General features: G+C 39.8%; 4 protein-coding genes across 4 annotated transcripts in view; 2 read left to right on the top strand and 2 right to left on the bottom strand.

Moving 5' to 3' along the window:
* LOC108050071 (formin-J) overlaps positions 1-2,964 on the bottom strand; it is a 34,507-nt gene extending 31,543 nt beyond the window's left edge. The window contains exon 1 of the mRNA XM_044457650.1: positions 2,401-2,964. The gene's annotated coding sequence lies outside the window, so the exon portion shown is untranslated. The remainder of the gene's footprint in view (positions 1-2,400) is intronic.
* A 1,619-nt stretch (positions 2,965-4,583) lies between these two features.
* On the bottom strand, positions 4,584-5,123 carry LOC108042036 (pupal cuticle protein Edg-78E). Its single transcript, XM_017120149.2, has 2 exons — positions 5,044-5,123; positions 4,584-4,984 (listed from the first exon to the last, which is right to left on the bottom strand). Exons 1-2 carry the CDS (start codon positions 5,053-5,055, stop codon positions 4,613-4,615), a joined length of 384 nt encoding a protein of 127 aa, XP_016975638.2. The 5' UTR covers positions 5,056-5,123; the 3' UTR covers positions 4,584-4,612.
* Positions 5,124-10,367: 5,244 nt separating this feature from the next.
* On the top strand, positions 10,368-11,394 carry LOC108051138 (pupal cuticle protein Edg-78E). The gene is made up of 2 exons (XM_017133125.2): positions 10,368-10,439; positions 10,504-11,394. Exons 1-2 carry the CDS (start codon positions 10,428-10,430, stop codon positions 11,002-11,004), a joined length of 513 nt encoding a protein of 170 aa, XP_016988614.2. The 5' UTR covers positions 10,368-10,427; the 3' UTR covers positions 11,005-11,394.
* Positions 11,395-12,727: 1,333 nt separating this feature from the next.
* On the top strand, positions 12,728-13,345 carry LOC108051139 (pupal cuticle protein Edg-78E). Its single transcript, XM_017133126.1, has 2 exons — positions 12,728-12,784; positions 12,862-13,345. Exons 1-2 carry the CDS (start codon positions 12,773-12,775, stop codon positions 13,231-13,233), a joined length of 384 nt encoding a protein of 127 aa, XP_016988615.1. The 5' UTR covers positions 12,728-12,772; the 3' UTR covers positions 13,234-13,345.
* The last annotated feature ends 9,069 nt before the right edge of the window (positions 13,346-22,414 follow it).

Below are 22,414 nucleotides of genomic sequence, written 5' to 3'. Positions count from 1 at the left end.
GAAGAATTTGTAAGACAGGGAGGTGAAAAGCAAGACAAATATAATTAAGTGATCAAATTTATCAAGATTAGCTGTTGACCATAAAATGCTGAATATTTGGGTTATGATTATTTGGAATATTTTTCGCATAAATAAAAAATACCTTATCGAATCGTTAGAAGTGTGGAATATAATCAGAAAGTTTAAGATTAGAGAGACAATCAGAAATGGATTAAAAATCGTAAATCAATAAAAACAGAAGTGATTTTCCCTGCGCAAATAGGTTGTATTGTAGATCACTAGAACACTTAATTATTGACTAACTGCCTGATGGCCCATCCCTCACTCGGATGCAATTAGTCAAGCTCCCCGCCAATTAGTCACAGAGAATTTCCAGTTGAGGACCAGCTGAAGCCAGCTGAGCTCTTTTGTAATCTGTTTTGGGTGGTTCGGCACACTCATCCGCGGATCGGGTTGGGACGTGGGATGCCTTTTAGGGCCCCAAGCAGCTTAGATAACAATTAGAGAATAAATTTATTTGGACGCTTGCTAATTTCAATATTTATTGTCGGAGACAAAGGAAAGGCAGCTAGCGAAGCGCCAATGTTGGGTGACTATTTCAGCGACTTTTGGTGAAACAAGTAGTTGAATTTCCTTTTTCAAAGTTTAGCTATTGACAGGCAGAGAGTTACACTTATCTCCGCCGGTGTGTGTGAGTGTGTGTGTGCTAGTGTGTGTTCGAGTGTGACATTAAACCACACACAAACAAGTCCGCCATATTTGGCAATTGACTTTGCAGCCAGCCAACAGTGCTATTCGCGATATATATCTACATATACACTGATCCGAGTGCACAGCAAAATAATAAGACCACTTCAGACTTGATATCGCAATTTTGTCCAATTATGAAAAAATATAAACAATTTTTCAAGTCATTTCGATAAAAAATGTATATAGTTAAATATTTGATTAATATCAAGTTTATTTGGTTTAAAAGCAGCTTTATTTCTCCCTCTGTATTAACGAAATATATATGCGTGCTTGGTTTTTTCTTCTTTTAACTGTTTACGCTGCCCACATGCGATGGCCTGTGCTTGATAAATAATTTTAGTTTTATAAACACAAATTGACACTTCAAATTGTTTGCCAAAAAACCGAGAAACAGAGGGAGAGCGAACGAATCGAAAAATGAAATCAATTTGAATTAAGCCGCCGCGCTTTGAAGAGTTGGCGGAGATTTCTTTGGCCTCAAGGGGTGGACACCGCCTTGATTCGGATTGGGCATATCATGACCGAAAACACTTCTCGGAATCCGAAAGGCAGGTAGCCGCCCCACTTGTTCTTGTTCTTCCAAACGCCCTGGGCTCCCATAAAAAAAAAAAAGGCGAATCCGATTCGTATCGGCAAAGATCAGAACACGGCTTCTAATTCCCCCGAGCAACCAAGTGGAACCGAACGAAACCGTCGGCTCATTCGAGCACATTTAAGAGCTAAAGATTTCCAGATTTAAACAGCAAGGTGAGCTCCGTCGGGAGATGGTCGTTATTGCCGCATTATGCTCGCGTTAATTAATTGTTTATTTGTCTGGCGATTACCGCCGATTTTCGTCATACAAGTGGGGTATTTGTAATTACAGATAGGCTTCGCTATAGGTTACTCGTAAGTGGGTTAACTTAAGGGAAATATTATTATTTCCCATGTTTTATTTTGTTTTTTTTGTATGATTAAATAATAAAGTGCAGAAACGATAAATAAACCGAATGAATATGAATTCTAGTTTTATTTGACCGACGGACCTTTAGTAGCACAATCCAACGTTGATTTTTGGAATAGTTTATAATTAACAATATAATTTTTTAAGCTTATAGAAAAACAAAATTGGGAACTTAAGGTTTTAATATAACAAATTTAGCAGAGACTGTATTTTTTATTTATGAATCATAGAAAAGTTGTTCCTTCTTAAGGACTTAAATTCAAAATGCTACATTTCTTCTTAGTTTTAAGAAAAATAGTACAACATTTTTTAAAGAAAAAAATACTTAAGATTTTTCCTAAACTGTTTTTTTATGTGCCATTAAGAACACTTTCTTGATTCTTTGAGATGATTTAAATTTTCCAATTTGAAAAACAAGCAATCGATCATCGCTTTTGTTTATGCGTAGAACATTTTGTTTAGGGTTTCAATGAAAAAGTGCATTACTGATGTTTCAGAGGGGCGCCAAAGTCTTATCAGCATTATGGTTCCGCGTAATTGATCTAGTTTTGTGGCGTTCGCCTTCCGCGCTGCATTGAAATGGAGTGAAGTGTTGGGGGCGATTGGTAATAAATATTATCACAGCTGACCGCGGCTAATGGGCAAACAAAAGCGCTTAATAGGCCGCTGGTCAAATGGTATTGATAGTGGCCGCGTGGAAAACTCACCATGGAAATGCGGCAATGTGGGGAAAACACCTGTCTGATGTCGATCCAATTGAATTCGGTGTGCAGATCGGGTTTGGATCGGGAATGGATTTCGTTTATCGTACTTATCGAATGCACTTTGTTTCGCTTTTGTCAGGGGTTCTTGTTGCTGCCACTTGCGGTTGCCTTTGCTACTTGGCTGCCGATTTAATTAGCAATACAAACACATTAGCTAATGCACACACGAGACACAGCCACACGAATTGGCGCCCACGCAGCGTGCAAAAAGCCAACAGCAAACGCGTTTATTGAAAATGCAACGCGCACAGAACTCGAAGTCGCGCAGACTCAAATCGAAAATCGAAAATCAAAACCAAAACAAAATAAGTGCCAAACAAGCTGGCTTATGGCAGCAAATGGCGAATTCTGACCGCTGCACATGCACTTTGCATTTGCAATTGCATTTGCCTCTGCCAGCGGAGTTCTCAAAAAACAGCTCAAAACAGCTCAAAACAACTCGAAACAACACAAAACACCACAAAACACCTCACAACACCTTTGCCTGCTGCCGGATAACCGATTCGTTCGAGTGATCGCGAGTGACTGAAGTAACGGCGAGCTTGCGCGGTTTGATTTTCCGCCGAGCGCACGATTGCGCGCGCCTCTGTCTGAGCGACAGTGCTGAGGCGACTTTGAAGACAGTTCAGATCGTTTAAAAAAGTCAGAGAAAATGACAAATAAATACTTAAATTACATATAAAAAAACCAATTAAATTTAATTTTTACTTAATTTATTAAACTTTCACTAAGTAACTGCCATAATATTCACGTTACCATTTGACCACAAAATAATGCAATACGTATACGTATTATATACGTATTATATACGTATACGTATTGCATTATTTTGTGGTCGTATACGTATACGTATATAATACGTATACGTAAAATTTCGTATACGTAATTTTATTTATTTTTAAAAAATCATTTTGTCATTTTTTTGTATATGCACTTGGCATATTGATTGATCTATAAATGTATATAAATATTAACAACAACAATTTAGGTTGTACTGTGAGGAATGATTTGGACACTTATGTATTTTCTGCATATGACTGTAGTTCCAAATTAATTAAACAAAACTTTCAAAGCCTATTAAACTATTTTCGAAAAACAAAAGTAATGTTTGAGAAATAGACAAATGGACAGCACTGTCGAGCTCTGCTAACCGCTTCGCGAACCAGCTCCAAATAACAGAGCCGCTGTTAACAGTTACGATCAGTATACAGCAACAAGCAAGTAGGCGCCAATTTATGTTTAAATAACAGCTACAATTGTTGGAAACACAATTTTGTCCGGTGATAAAAAATGTTAAGCAAGTGTTTAAAAAAAAAATCAATCAATTTTGTAATGAATTAAAACTGCTATTAGCATATTATAAATATACATTTTTTGTTAATTTTGTCTTGACAATCTAGAGCGCCGTTTACTTATGTGCTTAAAATATAAAATAACTAAATGATATTTTATTCATTAAGTTATAAATTACACTAATTTTAAAACTCCCGCTCACTAGAGTAACGATAAGATAGATATCGATATATGCATTGTCTGTGCTTCGCAGTGACTGGCAATGCGCTGTGAATGTTTTACGATAACCGGAAATGTAGCCCTCGTTGACTTCAAAGAACTTATCGGCGCCAATTATTCAAATTCAAAATTGAATTTGACTAGCTTATATATTAACAATTTCATATTCACATATTGATTTGTTTAAAAATTTATTACCTTACTTCGAAAAACAGTTTATTTTTAGTAAATTCCTCTGTCTTGTTAAACCATTTATTAATGGAACTTTAAAAATAATTAATGAAATAAAAAGGTTTTAATTGAGGCAATGTAATTTGCAGGGAGTGGCTCTTGTATTTCGTTATATAAATTTGCAAAGAAAAGGGCCCGTTATAAGAGTTTTAAAATACCCACCTATGTATAAATTAAAATACACATGCTTAAGTTTAAATTTAGAGAAACTTACGAATGCAAAAACATCCCAAGCCAGCGAATTAACCAATTAGCTAATCTTTTGCAATGCCCTAATTTGTGCACTGTTAATCCAAATTGAACATCGACTTCGACTTGTTTATGGAAATGTTTGAAGACTCAAACGATGTTTATTTGCAAATGACTTAAGCCTAGCTCGAATAACGCTCAACATGTGGTTGCCCCACGTGGTCTAGAATCGACCCTGACCCTGACGCGACTCCTGGTGGGGATGGGTGCGGATGTACTCCAGGGACTTGAGGATGGCCGCCGGGATGGGGGGAGGGGTGGGCAGATGGGCGCCGGCGGGATGGAATCCATTGGCATCGGCGGAGTAGGTCAGCTGGATCAGCTGGCCATCGGGGGCGTAGTAGGCATTGGAGCCGCTGGCATAGTATCCGCCCACGCCCGACTCCTGACCAGCGATTCCATTGGAGGTCTGGTACTGATAGGCATAGCTGCCATCCTCCTTCAGATCGCTCTTGTACTCCCTCGTCTCGGCTGCCGCATCAAAGGAATCAGCTCCAACTTGAACGCAGGCCAAAGTGGCAACGGCAAGGACGAACTGTGGGCCAAAGGATACTTGTTAGTTTTGGGGGGCATCCCATCTCCTACTCCACTTACGAATTTGTTCATTTTTTTTTGTGGACTTAATTGGGTTGGGCCGAACTGACTTGTTGTCACTGTGAACTCGCAACGAGAATGAATGTGACTGAATTGGCCTGGCGGCGCATTTATAGCATTTTGGCACGCCAATCATTTTGGACCAGGCCAAAAGCACTCGCAGTCGTCGCAGTCGCCGAAAACGCGTATAATTTGCAGCATTGAACATGAACTGCCCCTCACACATACTAAAAGCTAAACCCACACATTGCCACTAAAAATCGCCCGCTGGAGACGCTTCCGTCGATACATTTTTTCGGTGTGACTGTGAGATAGTTTTTTTTGGCCATAAACTTTATGCTCCTTTTTGTTCAAACTGTGGTCAGCCGGTTAATCAATTCCGAGTTTGGTGGCAGGGGGTTAATTTTTCATTAACACCTACGGTAATTGTTTAGTTAGAGCAATTTGTAGTTGCCCCATCAAAGAGTCCACTTTATTTCCTGGGACAGGTATTTTTTTTTTGGGGTCCCATGAACTGGCAAATTATTTTAAAGTGCCTGGCTTTGTGGCAGCATCATTTATTAAATGTAACGCCTAGTCCTTTACCCCAATCATATGCGAAAGTTTATAATAAATCGTTCACAAAATCGGCGAAATCGATTAAGAACCTCACATGCTAAGGTCAACGGATTCATTTATTACAAAATCACCGAGCGCGCCCAAAAATGAAAAAGGCAACCTCAACTTTGCAGCAGACGAACGACCTTGCCACCGCGGCCCAACATTTTAGCAGACTGTCCGAAAGTACGACAGTTTATCGACAGCGGAGCGGCAAGTTTGTATTAAGTTTTGATAAGAGAACTTGCGATGAGCCGCCGATGACGTGACTCACGGGGAACACGAGCCAAGAGGGGAAATACGAAATTAGACTGGTAACCAAAGGGTAAGCCTGTTTAGTTGGGAATTTATGGCTGAATTTTCAGTATAAGTAATATAGAATTGTAGGTATTTCAAAAATATATTATATTGATTTTTACAAAAATTAGAAATAAAAATAAATGTATATAATAGCAGTCACAGAACCCAATCAAGTCATCTAAAAGTTTAATTTTCATTTTAAAGTCGAAATTAAAATCATATAAGATTCTTACTATGGTTTATATTTCAAAACATAAAGTGAAATTATACATCACACATATAAAATGAATTATTACAATTTATTTATTTCGTTAAATTTTTGTTGCTTTGGACATACATTATTAAATATGTTATACAACTCTCTGCAAATTTGCCTAAAATGTATATTTAAGAATAGATTTCAGTTTAATCTTTTTTTCAATAAAATTCCTTTTAATTGTTTTAGTATTTTTTTAAAATATATTTTACAATTTGATAAAAAGATCGAAAAATGTAATATTTTTTATCAATTTGTGGAAATCACACGCATTTCTAACTCAATTTTATATGAGTTAGTATAAATGGTACATACAAAATAGATCTATAAATGTAAATCAGCTGGAACTTTATTTGGCCATAAAAGAACTTTACAAAATACTTCCATTAACACTTTTTGCCCAATTGGGTATCCACTTTTATGTGGGCCATATTAAAGGTGTTGGTGTCGGTCTGCCATCTCTAAAGTGGCCAAAAGGCAGTTGGCCGGCAACAAGAAGAGCTTGACTCGGGGCGCTGGCTGTTTCCCTTACAAGATTTGTGTTGGCCTTTTATAAGTACATGGCAACCAGACTGCGTCTGCGACTGCCCCTCAATTTGGGGGCACGAATGGGAAGGAGGAAAGTGAATGTGCTGGGGGACGATGTCGCATCAGAAGCAGCATTATCTGCTTTTTGCTGCCCTCTGTTTTTCTGGCCTTTTTGGTGTTACTTTCGGCTTTTATGCCCCAAACCGGCTGTTCGGCAATTTGGCTTTTTTTTCTCTCTTTGGTCAGTCGACACAATTGTCCGGTGAGTGCCGCTTGGGCGGCTTTAAATGAAAGCAAAAGTTGTTACGATTCGATGGCGTTTCCTTTCCTTAAGCCGCTTCCGCTGTTCTCAACCATCCTGTCCATTGCTCCTCCCTCTCCTCTAGCTACTGACCCCCCTCCATCCATCCATTAGGGCATCAATCCATCTTCGCGCGCATTAAGCGGAGACAAGAAGCACCAGCGGAAAATAAAGGGGGAATTAAAGGGGACTCGCTGTGGAGCAGCGACTCCTTGACCAGCTCCTCACGCTCACCTGCTCCACAGCAGTTGACCCACATTCGGTGGCGGCCACTCTTCCCGTCCACTCCGTCCCAGACTGGAACTGGTCCCATCCAGTCCCGCCGAAGGTCGTTCGGGCGCAGCGCGCGTATCTCCGATTTTAGCCTTAGTTTGGGCATGTCTTTGGAAATTTATTTAACGACCACTGCCGCATCTGCACGGAGAAAAAAATGTACTCTAATTTCTAGTAGAATACAAACTTTTCATTACTTAAAAAAATATTCCTTTTTATTTTGTAAATGAATGGTCTGGAAAAATTAAAAACATATTCCGCGATATTCCCCAAATATTTAATAATGTTTTAGGTATTTAATGCGTATAAAATTAGGTATCAACCCTTTTAAATATATGTATATATTCCAACAATGTCAATATGAAAGTCTTTACATACCACCGAAAACAAAAAATTAAGTAAATAATTAAAGTAAAGATTGCTAATAATCAAGAGAGTTAATCAACTTAATAGAAAATCAATAAACTCAATTCAAAATTTAAAAGGTTGTTTTTCAAATCTGATAGTTTTCCTACCAAAATCTACAACAAAAAACTTACAACAAAATTGTGTAATAAATCCGATAATAATTAATATTGACCATAGGAGAATATATGTTGATTTTAAAAGTCTTAATGTCTTAAGTAAAATATGTAAACTATTTTTCGTTATAATAAACAAGAATTTATTAATTTTTAATGTGAGTGTTTAATATTTAACACATTTCCCAGCAACCAATACTGCTGCGGCTTTCTCTCTGTCTACTTCGGGCAGGTAAGCGATTGGCATTTGAATTTTTATGGCCAATCCGTTGCTCTACATTCACTCATCGGCTACATTTAGCGATTTTAATTAATTAATACACTGTCAACGCAAGCGACGCTTGCAGACTGTCTGGCCACTTTTTATGGAGCGTTTATGCAGTTTCATTCATTGGTTGGCTATCTCCAAGACCCGGGTCCAAACCCATCCGATTCTGCCGAAGATGTAACCCTATCTAACGTCTTAGAGCAGAAATCCGAGCAGAAAGCGTTGGCGTTGGGCGTGGAAGGTCGGCCCTTGGGGGGTTTTTTTTATGGATGGATGGATTGCCGCCAAACAAAGTCAACGACTTTCGAATATCTTGCCGCAACGACCTTCAATCGCTTGATATGAAATGGGTCTGCTAATTGCTTGTAGTTGCAACTTTCATTTCGATTCGCTTTGGAAATTTGTTAGTGGCTGGGATTTCGGTCAGTTCGCACTTGTAGCTTCAATTTAAATCAGCACACGGCTTCATTGAATAACCCAATTAATTGGTTTTTCATCCATTTTATTTATTTTTTTTGTTTTGGCCAGACAGATATGTATATGAAATTCTGGTGTGGCCAATTTTTAAGGCTGGCTGATGGATTTTTAATCAAAAACTTGATTCAATTTGCATGTTTCAAGTCCGTTTCCTCTCGCAGTCACACCAACTTTGAATGGTTCGCATCTCTTGACAATTCATTTGAATGCGTGAATATGCCATAACATCGCACTACTAATTGATTTGACTCGTAGGCGATGCAATAAAAGCTTTGGACAAATAAAACCAAATAAAAGTTTAACAGTGGGTCTCTATTTATGTCGTATCTTTGCTGTTTGCTGGCTTTCATTATATCCAAGCTTGAATTAAATTATCGGAGGGCTAGGCACTCAGAAGTATATTTTATTTATTTAAACGTATCAAACTGGCAGAATATTTATGAACATGCGTGTACATGTCAGAGGAAAAATAACGACAAAAATTATATTGGCTTATTTATGACGTCTGTGCATCAGATGCAATTTTAATGCACTTTCACAGCTTTTCTGAGCATAACGACAGAAATATGGCCTTTTGGGGCATCATGAAAATGCGATTATTTTTACATATATATTATGCGGGAAATTCGTGAACTTTAAGGATGTGACGTTTATGAATTCTGTTTGAGAGCTTTACTGTCAAGAAGGTATTTAAAGAATATAAACTGAACTGGCTATAAAAGAGAAACTCTTAGTATTATATAATCATTTATTATAGTTAAAATTACAACATAACAGAGAATGGAATATTCTTCTATCGTAGGAAAATTTGTGTAATTCCTAGTTTCTTTTCTTTTGGTCTTCTAAATAAAATTTTTAATATAAATTCATTATATTTTATAAAGAGAGAATTGTATGCAGTAAAAATTTGTAAATTTAAGAGTGTAATATCTTTACTTGAATTTCATTTCCACAATTATCATAAATCTTCCTCTTTTGACATTATAAAACATAAACTATGCAATTTCGTAAATTAATATTTTGTATTTTGTGCAACATGCAGTCGCAGCACTATTCATTAAGTAATATTTATGAGTGCAACCAGTTATTCAGGCTCATTTTGTGGTGAGTTATGGACAGACTGCTTTGAAATTCTGATCGATTAGCATCTGCCTTTGGGAGTGGGGGAAAATTAGCAATAATTTGTTTGGGGAAAGAGGAGCTCCGTTGGCCATTTCACGCCCCATGCTCACACACCAATCCAATCCAATCCATTCAGCACGAGCCATATGCACATATATACATATATGCTTAATGTGTTCACTTATCGCGATCCGACGGCATTATGCCATGCTCTGTGGCCTGATAAATGTTTGGGAACAGCGCATCCATTACAGATTTCGTAAAATGCGAACGAGCAACTTGGCCGTGGATAATTAATGAATTAACACAAACACTTAATTACTCAAGAGTTTCTTGACCGGCGGGGGATTGGAGTGGAGAAGGGTCGGCCAGGTGGTCAGTTTGGATAGGTTTCGTTTTCACTCGAAACTTTTAATGAACATTTGCTGGGGAAGCCACCTAGAGTCGAGATAATTGGCGTTGCAACCGTTGCTGCCTCACGGCTGTGAAATCCGAAATGAGCTGCCATATGTGATGAGTTCCCTCAGTCCCCTTCCCCATTCCCCATTCCCCCGATTATCATCACCATCAGGTCTAATGGCTGCACACCACTTTCCTCACTTTCGTTGCAGATCAATTTGGATTCTGTGATGGGTATAAAAGCGCCGGGTCGAGGTTACCGAGGCATCAAACACAGCTTAGCTCTTAGGGTCAAACCAGCAAACAAACCATAAACCAAATCTCAACCTAAGCCAGGCGAAAATGTCGAAGATCGTAAGTCAAAGACAAAGTCCCTGTGAAAGGGCTACAATAATAATAACAAATCATGTGATTGCAGAGCGTCGTTGTACTTGTGGCCGTGTCCGTGGCGGTGCTCCTCGGAGCACAGGCTCGTCCCTCCGATTCCCCGGATGCCCATGCCGAGATCCGGAGCTTCGTGAACGAGCTGAAGCAGGAGGATGGGAGCTACAACTACCAGTTCGAGACGTCCAACGGGATTGCGCAGCAGGAGCAGGGAGTGGGTGGCTACTATGCCAGCGGCTCATCGCAGTACTACACCCCCGAGGGTCAGCTCATCCAGCTGACCTACACGGCGGATGAGAACGGATTCCAGCCGCAGGGCGAGCACCTGCCCACACCCCACCCCATTCCGGAGGCCATCCTGAAGTCGCTGGAGTACAACCGCAACCACCCGGAGGAGGAAGAGGAGTACAGTCACGGCCATGGACATGGACATGGACATGGTCAGGAGCCGGAGCAGGGTAACCAGTACCTCCAGCCAGCTGCTGCCCCAGTGGTGTCCGTGGGCCAGGTCATGCCCTACGACAGGAAGGTGTAGGTCACCACACCAGCCCTGGGATCCATAGCAATAGCAATAGCAATAGCATACGCATCCGCATCCATCTTGTCCAGACTGCCTCGTGTTCGGATGTGGAGGGGTCATGTCTGTTTGCCTAGTGAAAGCAGCCAACATCCCGACATCTGAACAGCCAGTGCCCATCAAACGGCAGAAAGAACATCGGGGGGCGGTGGCACACCCACACCCACTCACACTGTATATATATAGATAGACGCTCATACATTTACATCAACATGCTCCCGGGCTGGTCGGAGGTCCTTCGTCCTGTCCTCTGACCCGTCTCCTCTGCGTCCCCGTGAACGGCTCGACTGACGTTGACATTTATTGCCAGAGATAATAATAATGTAATAAAAGAAAAATACAATTTAATATGCTTGTTTATACTATGAATGCCTTTGCCGAGACGAGAGCATATGGCCCCTGCCTTAAGCCATCGCACGGGGAGAAAATATATATATCGGCAATATGGTGGGAAAGTAAGTCATCTCCATGGCACACTAAATCTTAAAATAAGATATGATATTTATAATACTTTAAACGTTTCATGGTAATCCCCGCATCGCTTTTTGTGGTAAATATGAAAATTAATATACATTTGAACAGAAACTTAAGGGTAATCCCCTCGGCAAGGCAAAAGTGATTAATTCGCTTACAAGTGTGAGAAAAACAAGTTTATCACTTCAACAAATCTAGTCAATAATTACATAAACCAATTTTCGAACTGATAATTTATGTGGTTATGACTTTAATTTAAAAAAGTATTATTTTAGGAACATATGATAAGCAAATAAAAACCTTTTTTCTATGTGCATCGCCCACATGCATTATCGCAGCGACTTACCCCTTGAGATTTCCCTTCAAGTGTGCAGATCTGGTTTGACTATATCCATATCAATTCACGACGGGGAAGTTCAATCAGAAATTAATAAATGCACACTGGCATTTGTTGTTGGGCGGTTGTTTTATGCAAATTTTAGTTGGCCCTTCGAATTCAAGTTGATTCGCGTTTCGGGCTCGAGAAATGTTGTAACTTCAAATATCATTGTTAAGTTGATTAAATTAACAAGTAGTTGCTGTTGTTGTGCTGCTGCTGCTATTTGTTGTTGATAATTTACCATTGTTGGTGTTTGCCGAAGAGCAACATTCGACTTTGATTTTGATTTTGATGCATTGAGGTTGTGTCATCAGCTCCACCCAAGTCACTGATTTTAATGGGTATACTTAGTATGGCAGCCGATTTGCAGATTTAAATTATATAAACTTAGCAGGCTTAAATATATGCTCTTAGCTTTTAATTATAGACTGAGCTTAAATGACCTAATTACGCGGTAAAAAGATTTCTGAGAAATAATAGCCATTCCATTAATATAAAATAAATTAAATTTAATAAACCTATTCAATTTAAATGTATACATATATTTTAATTATTAGCAATAAATTAGGTATTAGAGATCAAGTACGTTCTATATTTATATATTTCAATTAAAAACAGTCCCTTTTATTTATAAAGAGTATCTAGCAATCGCCATTCGCCCACTATGGGAATGTCTTGCATTAATGACTCAAAACGTGTGGCCAAAAGCAGTTCGATTGGGCGAAATATGGGTCGCTCTGCATGCTCGACTTGTTTGCATATTCGGAGTCTGCATATTGGCTTTGTCTTTGACCATCGCAGCACTATAAATAGTCAATCGAGGGCCCAGATTGACAGCATTAGCCTCTCAGTCAACAAACTAGCAGCAGCAACATGTACAAGCTCGTAAGTGGACAGTGGATAGTAGTCCTAAGTTGTGATTGCAGCGATTTAATTGACTTCCTTGGACCAATCCAAAACAGCTCCTCGTCGTCGCCCTTTTCGGATGTGCCCTGGCTGCCCCCTTGAACGATGATAAGATCACCAAGTTCCTGGCCAACCAGGACACCGATGGAACCTACGCCTACGATGTCCAACAACAAAGTGGTCTCCAGATCCAGGAGGAGGGTCAGGCTGGACATTATGCTCGCGGTTCCTTCTCCTACACCTCTCCCGAGGGCGTTCCCGTCCAGCTGATCTACACTGCCGATGAGTTCGGCTTCCACCCACAGTCCAACCTCCTGCCCACTCCCCCACCAATCCCAGAGGCAATCCTGCGCTCCATCCAATTCATCCAGGAGCATCCCACTCCCGAGGAGTTGGCCGATCGTCAAGTCCGCGCCCAACAGATCTAAATCAGGATCACCAATTAGTCTTAGTCTTAAGTTTGCCCAAGAAGTCTACGCATGATTTGTTAATCCATTTCGAACGATTAAAGCCATCCAGCATCCGCTGTTGTTAATTGAACTTATTTGCGCCTTATGTAATTTGCTTGGGAAAGAATTAATTAGCAGGATAGAATAGATTTTAGTTGGCCTAAAGCAGAGACAATGCCTCGCTCTTGATACTGAATATTTAATGGCGACACTGCAAAGAGCGTAACTTCTTCTTATTTTGTGAACAGTGGTTCCAAAGTTATAGTTCCAACTGCAGCTGATTTTCAAAAGTTTTAGTTTTGGAATACAAAAACTAAGTCTAAGGTAGCGAAACAAACTTTCTATACAAATGAAGGTCAAGGTGAACGCAAGCAAAACCTTCAAGAGGGAGACTTTGTTTCAAATAACCTAGGAAATTGTAAAGAAATTGCTGTTAAACTTGTTTTGAACCCAAAACAAGTCTGCAGTTTCATTTTGTGTATGTTAACACATGTGCTGGTGGTAAGTAAATTTAGCCTTATTTTACAAGGCTTTGGAAGACTTCACATAACAAAGATTAAATGGGACTTAAGCTGAAGTTTTCCAATAATTCTTTAAGTGTAAAAAAGTTTGTAGGAAACCTGGAGTTTAAGTAACTAAAGAGAAGTGAACAAAAAAGTAACTTGAATTAGGTAGGGACTGTTATAACCAATATGTTTAATTAGCCAATAAAATACCTAAAAATATTTAATTTCCTTAAATAAAATATTCATAAACTTAAGCCATATTCACCATAAAAAAAGCAGTTAAATTGGGCGACGAAAACACTGTGCTTTCGCTGCTCATTAACATTTGACATGAGGCAAGTTAATTTCTGCTTTTGGCTGCGATTTTATGGGCGGGAATTGAATGAGTGTCTGCTGGAAATGGAAATTCATTAAGACACTTACAGAAGGAGCAGTAGAAGGAGCAGGAGTAGAACGACTGACTTGGCTAACACGCACACAGAGCCATTGAAGCGAGTTGGCTTTTGGAGGGGAAAATCGCAGGACTCCGAATTCGGGCTTCTCATATCAATTAGGCGGGCACGCTCAGTGGCTCATCGCCGGATATGAGTAGTTAATTAAAAAGATTGGGACGCAAGGAGCGTGAATATGTGCGATGTGTGAACTGCTATAAAATTCAGCCAGTGAAAGGACGACCCCCCAGAGCCATTGTTTCCACACGAATTTCGGGCTTCAATTTCGGTCTTTAACAACGCTTATGCTAATGTCAACCCATTATATTATATATCTGTGGATCTGCGGATCTGCGGTCGCCACTTGAGGCACAGGTGCTTCAGATTTCTGCCACTGCCGGCGACAACAACACAAAGCTGCTGTGTAATCAAAAACTTTTATTTATCATTTTGCTGAAAATCTAATTATAAATGCGTTGTGGAAATGTGGCTCTTTTTTTTTTGCCGGTTCACCTCGCTCGTGGTCGCCCGGAATTGTTTTTTGTGAGCTGCCGCTGTGAGTATCCGCATCCTGCTGTTTACTCCCGGCGATTGTCGTCCATGTGGCAAGTCGTAAACGGGAAGTCTGCTCGGTTCTGATCTGCCGTTTGTGCTGCGACGGCAATAAATTTTTAAATGAATGCGAGATTTGAGCGAAATCGTAAAAGGCCAAACATGCATAAACAGTTTGTAAAGTTTAAATAATACCGCGTGCCTCTAAGCATTTAAAGGTTTTGGCCTTATGGTGTGGAAAATCTAAATAACTAATTTATGTACTCTTGAACGTCCAATAAAAGCCAGTCTTTTAATCAAAAATCAGTTGGGTTCGAGTGATAGCCGCCAATGGCAGTGGCTAAGCCTTTGAGTAATGCGGGTGCAGATAAGCCGGTGCACTTTCCGGAAATTTAGCCCGTATATAAGGGCATTAAACAAATAGGCCAATAACCCTAAGCTCACTAGCCGTGCAATTTACTTTTATGGTCAGTATAAACTATGCACCGAATTAGCCTTTCCTCTGTTCGTCTTTTATTTGGCCATAACTCAACCAACCAACTGTAGCGCATTTGGGCCGATGACTGGCCCACTTTCTGTCCCCTCAAAACAAGGATAGACAAACACAACTACCCTTTTGTGACCGTTTCAATGTAAATACGTTTGTGGGGAATAGGAATTGGGATAGGGATACCTTTTCTATTTGTCGGGATTCGGGAGTGGACAAGCGAGGGTTATTGAGGGGCCACCATGTCCATATTTAAGCAGCCAAACAACGGCGAAAAGAATAAAAAAAATTACTTTGTTTGCAGCTCCCAGGAACATGGTCACGGCATGTGTCACGTAGCTGCCAAAATATGCGAGCGAGTGCTTGAAAATGACACGGACCACGCCCACTCCGGACTCCCTTTTCCGTGAAAAACCCGTTACGGGCTGGAGCATTTCAATTAAGCAAAAAAAAAAAACTGAAGCTAGCAAAATGATGGCCGGTGTGGGAGCCCTTTTGTTATAGTCATATTTATAGGGATTCCCGGGAAATGAAATTTCCTTAAACATTCTTCAGCTGGCGAGGGACCATGACTATCCAACTTTAATGCTTTACTTTTCACTTTTCAGTTTTCACTTTTCATTTGGTGTGCAATTTTTCCGGCAGCCAAAAAAAATAAGAAAAAGAATAAGAGTAACGAGGAAAGAAAAACATTCACTGGCTGTATTAATAACAATAGTTCCGGCCATTTGCGATGGCCAGTCGATGGTGGGGATGAAAGACCAGAGATGCCGGGAGATGCTTGTGCTGGCAAAATGAAAAATAATTTTCAACAATAATTGGCAAAGAAAAGTTTTGGGGCCGAAAAGTGCGGGCGCCCATTCCTTGGACATACCAATACGGAGTGACAACAGGCATAGCTAGACAGACAAACGAAACCAATTTATTTCCAAGTAAAAATCAATAGTCAAGTAGGAGGAGCAGCTCGACAATGCGCGGGATACGGGGTCAACTAACGTGGAAATCGTAAAAAACGTCAAATTCTGGAGAGGCGACAAAATTGTGTGCCAAGTGAGTGTGTGTGTGTATGTGTGTGTGTGGCCCATCAACGTGTGTACGTGAAGATGCCACCTCGAGTCGTGAGTTTGCCGGACACTCTGCGTCATTCGACCAAGAATGGTCGACCCCCATCACCCATAACCTGAACTTTGCAGTACACGGTGCACTTATATCCGTATCGGTTCGGTCGTTCGGCTTCCGGAATCCGTTTTCGTTAACAACTGCGTCCCAAGTAGCGCACAAGGATAGCAACAACAACAGCAACAGCAACAATGTCAGCCAGGACGACAAGGACAACAACGGTGGCGCTTAATAGTAAAATATGCATTTGACATGCGACGAAGTACAATGAGTGCACCGAGAAAAGTGCCAGCGAAGGTGGTAGTTTTGCATATTTAAAGCTCTTTAATGTCAGTCATATATAAAGGGAATATCAAGACTATTTTTTATGATTTCTCGCAGTATTTCATTACCGTAAATATTTTATGGCGTACTTTCGACTACCTGTATCTTTAAAGAATATAATTAATGTTTCTTGAGATATCACGTATACGTTTTTCTTTCATTTTGTCAAAACAGCTGAACAATTTCAATACATTTATCCAGTGCTTATAATCATATTCATTTAATATTTATTAATTTAAAATAACCTTTACAGACATATCCCTGCTTAAGTTGAATTAAAATATTATATCGAATTGAACATAAACTTCTATGTATTTTTAAAATTCAAGTTCCTACAATACTCCCCTATATTTATTAAATTTTTAAATATTCCGTGGGACACCACAAAAGCTCGCCCAAAAATTTAATTGGCAGTGTGCAGCATAACGTAACATAAAACATCAATATTTTATTTTCAATTTAAATTAAGCTGAGAAGCGTTTTTTTTTGGCACTCTGATAAAAATGGTAAATAGTTTTTTTTTCACGGTGTGTCGCAGCCCCGAGTGCCAGCTTTTTCGCGGTCATTTGTTTAAAGTTTCAATTAATTGGGCCGCATTTGTTGGAGGCAGTGAAGCGAACGAGCGATAAGCCAGAAATATGTTCTTCACTTTAGATGTGACATTCTGATTGCGACCGCATACAATAATTAACAACCGCAGCTGAAAAGTATGCCATGTTTAAGACTACAATATAATTACGCACGCATTTCTGAACATGGAAATTTAATAATGCTTTCTTAGTGACACACATATGGCTAGGAAGAGCACTAAATTTGATTTCAATAATTCAATAGGAGACATAAAGTAACAGCAACAGTCAGTTCTGTCAGTTAAGAGCGACTGTTGGCTAACAGATGAGAGGACTCGCGGCTCTTAACTTGGCCAACTTGGTGCTCGTGTCCTCAGTTGTCTGTTGTTCGTGAGAGGAGCAGGATTTCCCGAGCTCCTCGATTTCCGCCTTTTTCCCACCATTCAAAAAACGACTCGATTTCGTACGTAAATATTTATGTTTGGGAATTTCGCGTTTCAAACTCGAAGTTCACGAGTGTGAGTGGGTATAAAAAACTACGAGTGCGTTAAAAAGTTCACACACAAATTGCATTATTTCCGAGCTGCGATATATATTGGCGCGTTTTTCATGCTTTGCATATTTTTTTTTTGGTCGGTCGCTGTAACTGGAACAAAAGCGGGGAGAAAAAGTTTATGGCGATTGTTGTGGATGTGAATTTTGCATAAGGACATGAGGAGCAGCACCCAGGAGAAATACAAAGCGGAAGGGGACGCTTTCACTCCGGACACTCAGCACTCGGAAAAAATAAGATAATTATGCAGCTGAGGGAATATTTAATTTGTAACTTTATCAGGGTATATATTTTTTTCTATATTTATGTTTGGTATATTAAAAACACCATCGAAATGGCTTTAAATATGTATGATCATTTTTGTAATCTAGCTCTACAAGTCTGAAAACTGATGCATTAAAAAAAATATAACTGTAAAATAAAATATTTTATAATAATAACAACATTTTTTTCAATGCATAAAAATTCATCCGTTCTTCTGTGGCATGCAGCTCGTTTATTTCAAAATTTTCATTTTAACCCACTGACTTACATGTTGCTGTTGTCGTGGGGATCAAGTAACTTGTGATTCGTGGGGCCAAGTGGTTCCTTGCCACCAGAAAATTAGTCGAGAGTTCCCTGATTTACAGCGAATTTAAGTGTATTAAGGCATTAGGCCAGGTCTTTGCCGCTGGCTGAGAACTTCTCCCTTCCATGTGGCCAAAATGTAATTTTCTTAGCACTTTTGTTCACGCCCGACGACACATGTTGTGGTTCACACACCAACTCACCCGCATTTACCGCACCCATACAAAGAGACTTGACACAGACACAGATACACATACACACACCCAGAAACCGCAGACACCGATACTAATGCCCCCGGCAGCATTTACATACTCGCCCAAACATAAGCATAAGCGCAACTTAGCTTGCCAAAGTTTTTTGTTCAACTTTCCGTTGCCAGAAGCGAGCTTTGAATGGGAGTGGACTGCTCCTGACTAATTGATACCCTAACAGTTTGTGACAGGCGAGGAAGGATAGTGTTTAATGACTGCGAAAGTGTACTCAAGAATATCAATCATACGCAATGTGGCCTTTACTTGGTTTCTTAAAATCATTCAGGATTTTTTCTAATTACGAATCCAAGATTTTGTTTTATGCAAACTGACTAGACTTACAATTCTTTTTTATAATAACTAAATGTAAAATTAATTATATTAGAACTATAACTTATAACAAAAATGGTAATTTTACATTTACCCTGAATTCATAAATATTCGAAAGATACACATATTTGCTTTAGGGTTTTGATTCCTTTTGATTTCTTTGCTGGAATGATTTTTTGGGCTGTCAAAACAGTCACAAAAAGTACCTTAAAAAATACCCTACGATTGGCATATTTAAATGCTTGAAGACCGGAGCTCGAAAGTAGCTGCCAGAATAAATGCTTATAGTACAATCTCCGTCCTCAAATCGTCTGGTTGACGACACGCTTTGCTTCAGCCCCTGGGCTGCGGCACTTTGGCACTTTGGAACTCTGGGATTGCGGTGGATTTAATCGATAGCCACGCTAATAGTTGTGCTGGGCGACATATGTGAATATCTGATGGGGCTGCATTTCAACTCCTGGCTGCCAATCATTTCACGCTTGATTGCCGTCCAAGGCCGGAGGCTCCGGAATACGGAATCCGGAATACGGAATCCGGCATCCAAAATCCGGTGGCATCCGATGTTGTCCATGGGATTTGGGCTGCCAAGTCAGACATTAAGTCGATGGCCGGGCCAATGCTTCGCCCAAACTGCCGGCAATTCATCTAAATCAGGTTCGGCCGGCCAGCTCTGCGGTTGTGGCTTCAATTAATTAAAACAAATTGTATTTGCCCGTGGCCCTGAAACTCAGCCGGCTGCTGATGGCCGGCCATCTCCCGTATACACACTCATTCTTTTTTCAATTAATTGTTATTTCATTAGCTTCCATTACTCGCTGAGCCACCCACGCGGGCTATTAATGAAGTGGGTCGCCCATTCACCTGGCTAGAAAAGCGGAGTGGGTTCATCCTGGGGAGTTGAGCGTTATAATTTTCACTTTTATTGGCTTTTAATGAATGCGAAATTGCCAGGGATTATGAATACACTTGCCCATTATCTGCTGCAGGGCCATTAATTAGATTACAAAACGTTTTACGGGCTTTGGTTAGGGTCTTAGTGAAATCTTCACACAAAGTTGTACTTTATGTATGAAGGTGTTTTACTCTATACATTTTCATTAACGGGTTTTAAAATATCAGTTTTTCTACCTTAAAATGATTTTATTTTGCCTGGGCCTTTTTAACAGAACAAATCATAATTTTTGTTACGAGATTCACAATTTCTTTTTCATATTTTAGTTGATTTTGGAAGTCTTCCTAATTCGCTTTAAATTAATTTTAAAATTATTGGTGATTACTTTGAATTCTTCGCAATACAATTTCCAAATTTTATTTATTTTATTTTTATTCAAACTTTTTTTTTACCAATTTTTAAAGTTACTACATTTTTTGTAAGAATTTATTCTTGTGCTTTATAACTATCATTGATTCCCCCATTTCATTAAAAATGTTTATATATAAAAATAAACCTTTATTAGTCTTAGTTCTTTAAAAAAAAGTTTTAAAGAATCATCTTTTTTTGAGTTTATAGTGTTTAATACACTCTGATCTTATCATATTGTTCTCTTACAAAGAGCTTATCAGTTTGTTTTTAAGCAATCGCAAGTTGAATACACTGCCTTTGTGTTGGCATCAGGTGCACAGAGCAAATGTGATCGGATTGGCATTGCCACCGAACCATTGGTCTGTTTGTGGAAGGCTGCTACCGCTTGACTTGCATTCAGGAGCCGTTCCATTGACTTGTCAAGTGATGCTATCAAGTCGGGCTTGTGGTCGTTACACTGAATTCGCCCGCTTGTTTGTTTGTTTGTTTGTCCGCTCGACTGCTGATTCACTTGTCTGCCGCTTGGCAATTGAATGCCACTCTGTGGCAGTGCACTCCTGTGGGATCCTGTCTGAACGCCTGCCAGTCCGACTGCCATTCTGCGTGAGTCCTTTCAACACTTTGCACTTCCCGGCAAACAATCACATTCATTGACTTGCATTACGGTGTTTTACGGTGTGGCACGAGCGTTTCACCCACACATCGGGGACTTTCACCGCAAAAGGTATTCCCTTTCAACTGGGGCGCCACTCGGCTGATTATTGCTTACTTATTGATTGCGAAACTGATTCGCCAAGTATGCGGCAAAAGCAGCGATAAGTTTCTTCCCTGCGGAGCCAGTGAAGCGTGCCACTTGGCAGCAGATACTTTCGTATCTCTCAGATACGGCGGTAATTAAACTTACACATCACACATATCCTGCTGAAAGGAATGCAGCTTAATCCGTAATGGATAAAAAAAAGAGACTGACTGAAAGTAAATATTTTGCCTGTCAGTATATGACGTTAAAGTCAATAAATGCAGAAATAACAAAGTAAAAATCACAGAAATATTTAAATTCCCATTTAGACTCTTAAATCAAATGAGCAAATATTGAACTCATGCTAAATTTTATTTACTTGCATTTTCGCCTATTTAATATCCCTTTTTCAATATTGATTTGGGAGATAGATTGCATTTATGTTGGTGTTTATTTATATACATATATGAGATTTATGGAAAACTATTCAACAAATGGCAAACTAAAAACTAGTAAAAAGTGGTTAGCCGAAAAAGACCAACTGGGAAGCTCTAACCGCAGGCATTTCATATTCTCTGAAATATTTCGTAACAAATTATACTTTAAAGTGAGCATATGATGGGCGTACTGCTCTCGTGCTCATCCCCTCAAGTGGCAGTTAACTTTTAATTTCCTCACCTGAGCTCGGGCACTGCCATTTGCCCCACGGCGGGGGATTTCCCCACGCAGTCGTGAATCCTGAATCAACGCCGCAAACCGCAAAGGACACGCGGCAGACCGCACCGCAGACAACAAAAACAATACAGTTGAGCCCACTTTAGAGGTAATGAGGCGGTGCTAGTGGGTCGCTGGCATTAGCCATTCAGCGCAGAGGCACTCGCTTATTTTCATAATTGCCGCGGCTAAGTCGCGTTCTTAGCGGCAAAAACCGGGGAAAAACGGGGACAACAGCGCAAAGAGCGCAATTGCCGCTAATCAGGACGTCCCCTCTTTCATGGCCCCATCCCCCATCCAATAAACGACTTGATAAACATGCCGAAATGATTACAAAGTCAACAGTTTATTTGCCATGCCAGAGACATTTCAAATTCTCAACTCTGCACTCAACCGAATCAAAGTGCGTGGAGTAAGCACGATTTCTTAATTATGTGTACACACGACTGCACGGCAAGAAATTAAGTTCTTGATTTCCTAGGAAAACAATTAACGATAATACATGTTATTTCTCTTGCAGGGCTTACCCTATTCACCTGTTCCTTTTTGTTTAGCTTCAAAAGCATTCAGTCCTTTTCAACACCTGAATCTCAGCTAATTCAAAAGGTTGTTTCACAAATGTTTATGAACTTCATAACAGTATTTATGACCATAGAGCACAAATATGTAATCTCCAATTTGTCAAAAATGGTGCACATTCAGCCATTGAGCG

The sequence above is a fragment of the Drosophila rhopaloa genome, unplaced genomic scaffold, assembly GCF_018152115.1.
Source record: "Drosophila rhopaloa isolate 14029-0021.01 unplaced genomic scaffold, ASM1815211v1 contig_163, whole genome shotgun sequence".
Taxonomy (NCBI): domain Eukaryota; kingdom Metazoa; phylum Arthropoda; class Insecta; order Diptera; family Drosophilidae; genus Drosophila; species Drosophila rhopaloa.
The sequence above is the reverse complement of the archived record's forward strand: the minus strand, read 5'-3'. Positions and strand labels throughout refer to the sequence as shown.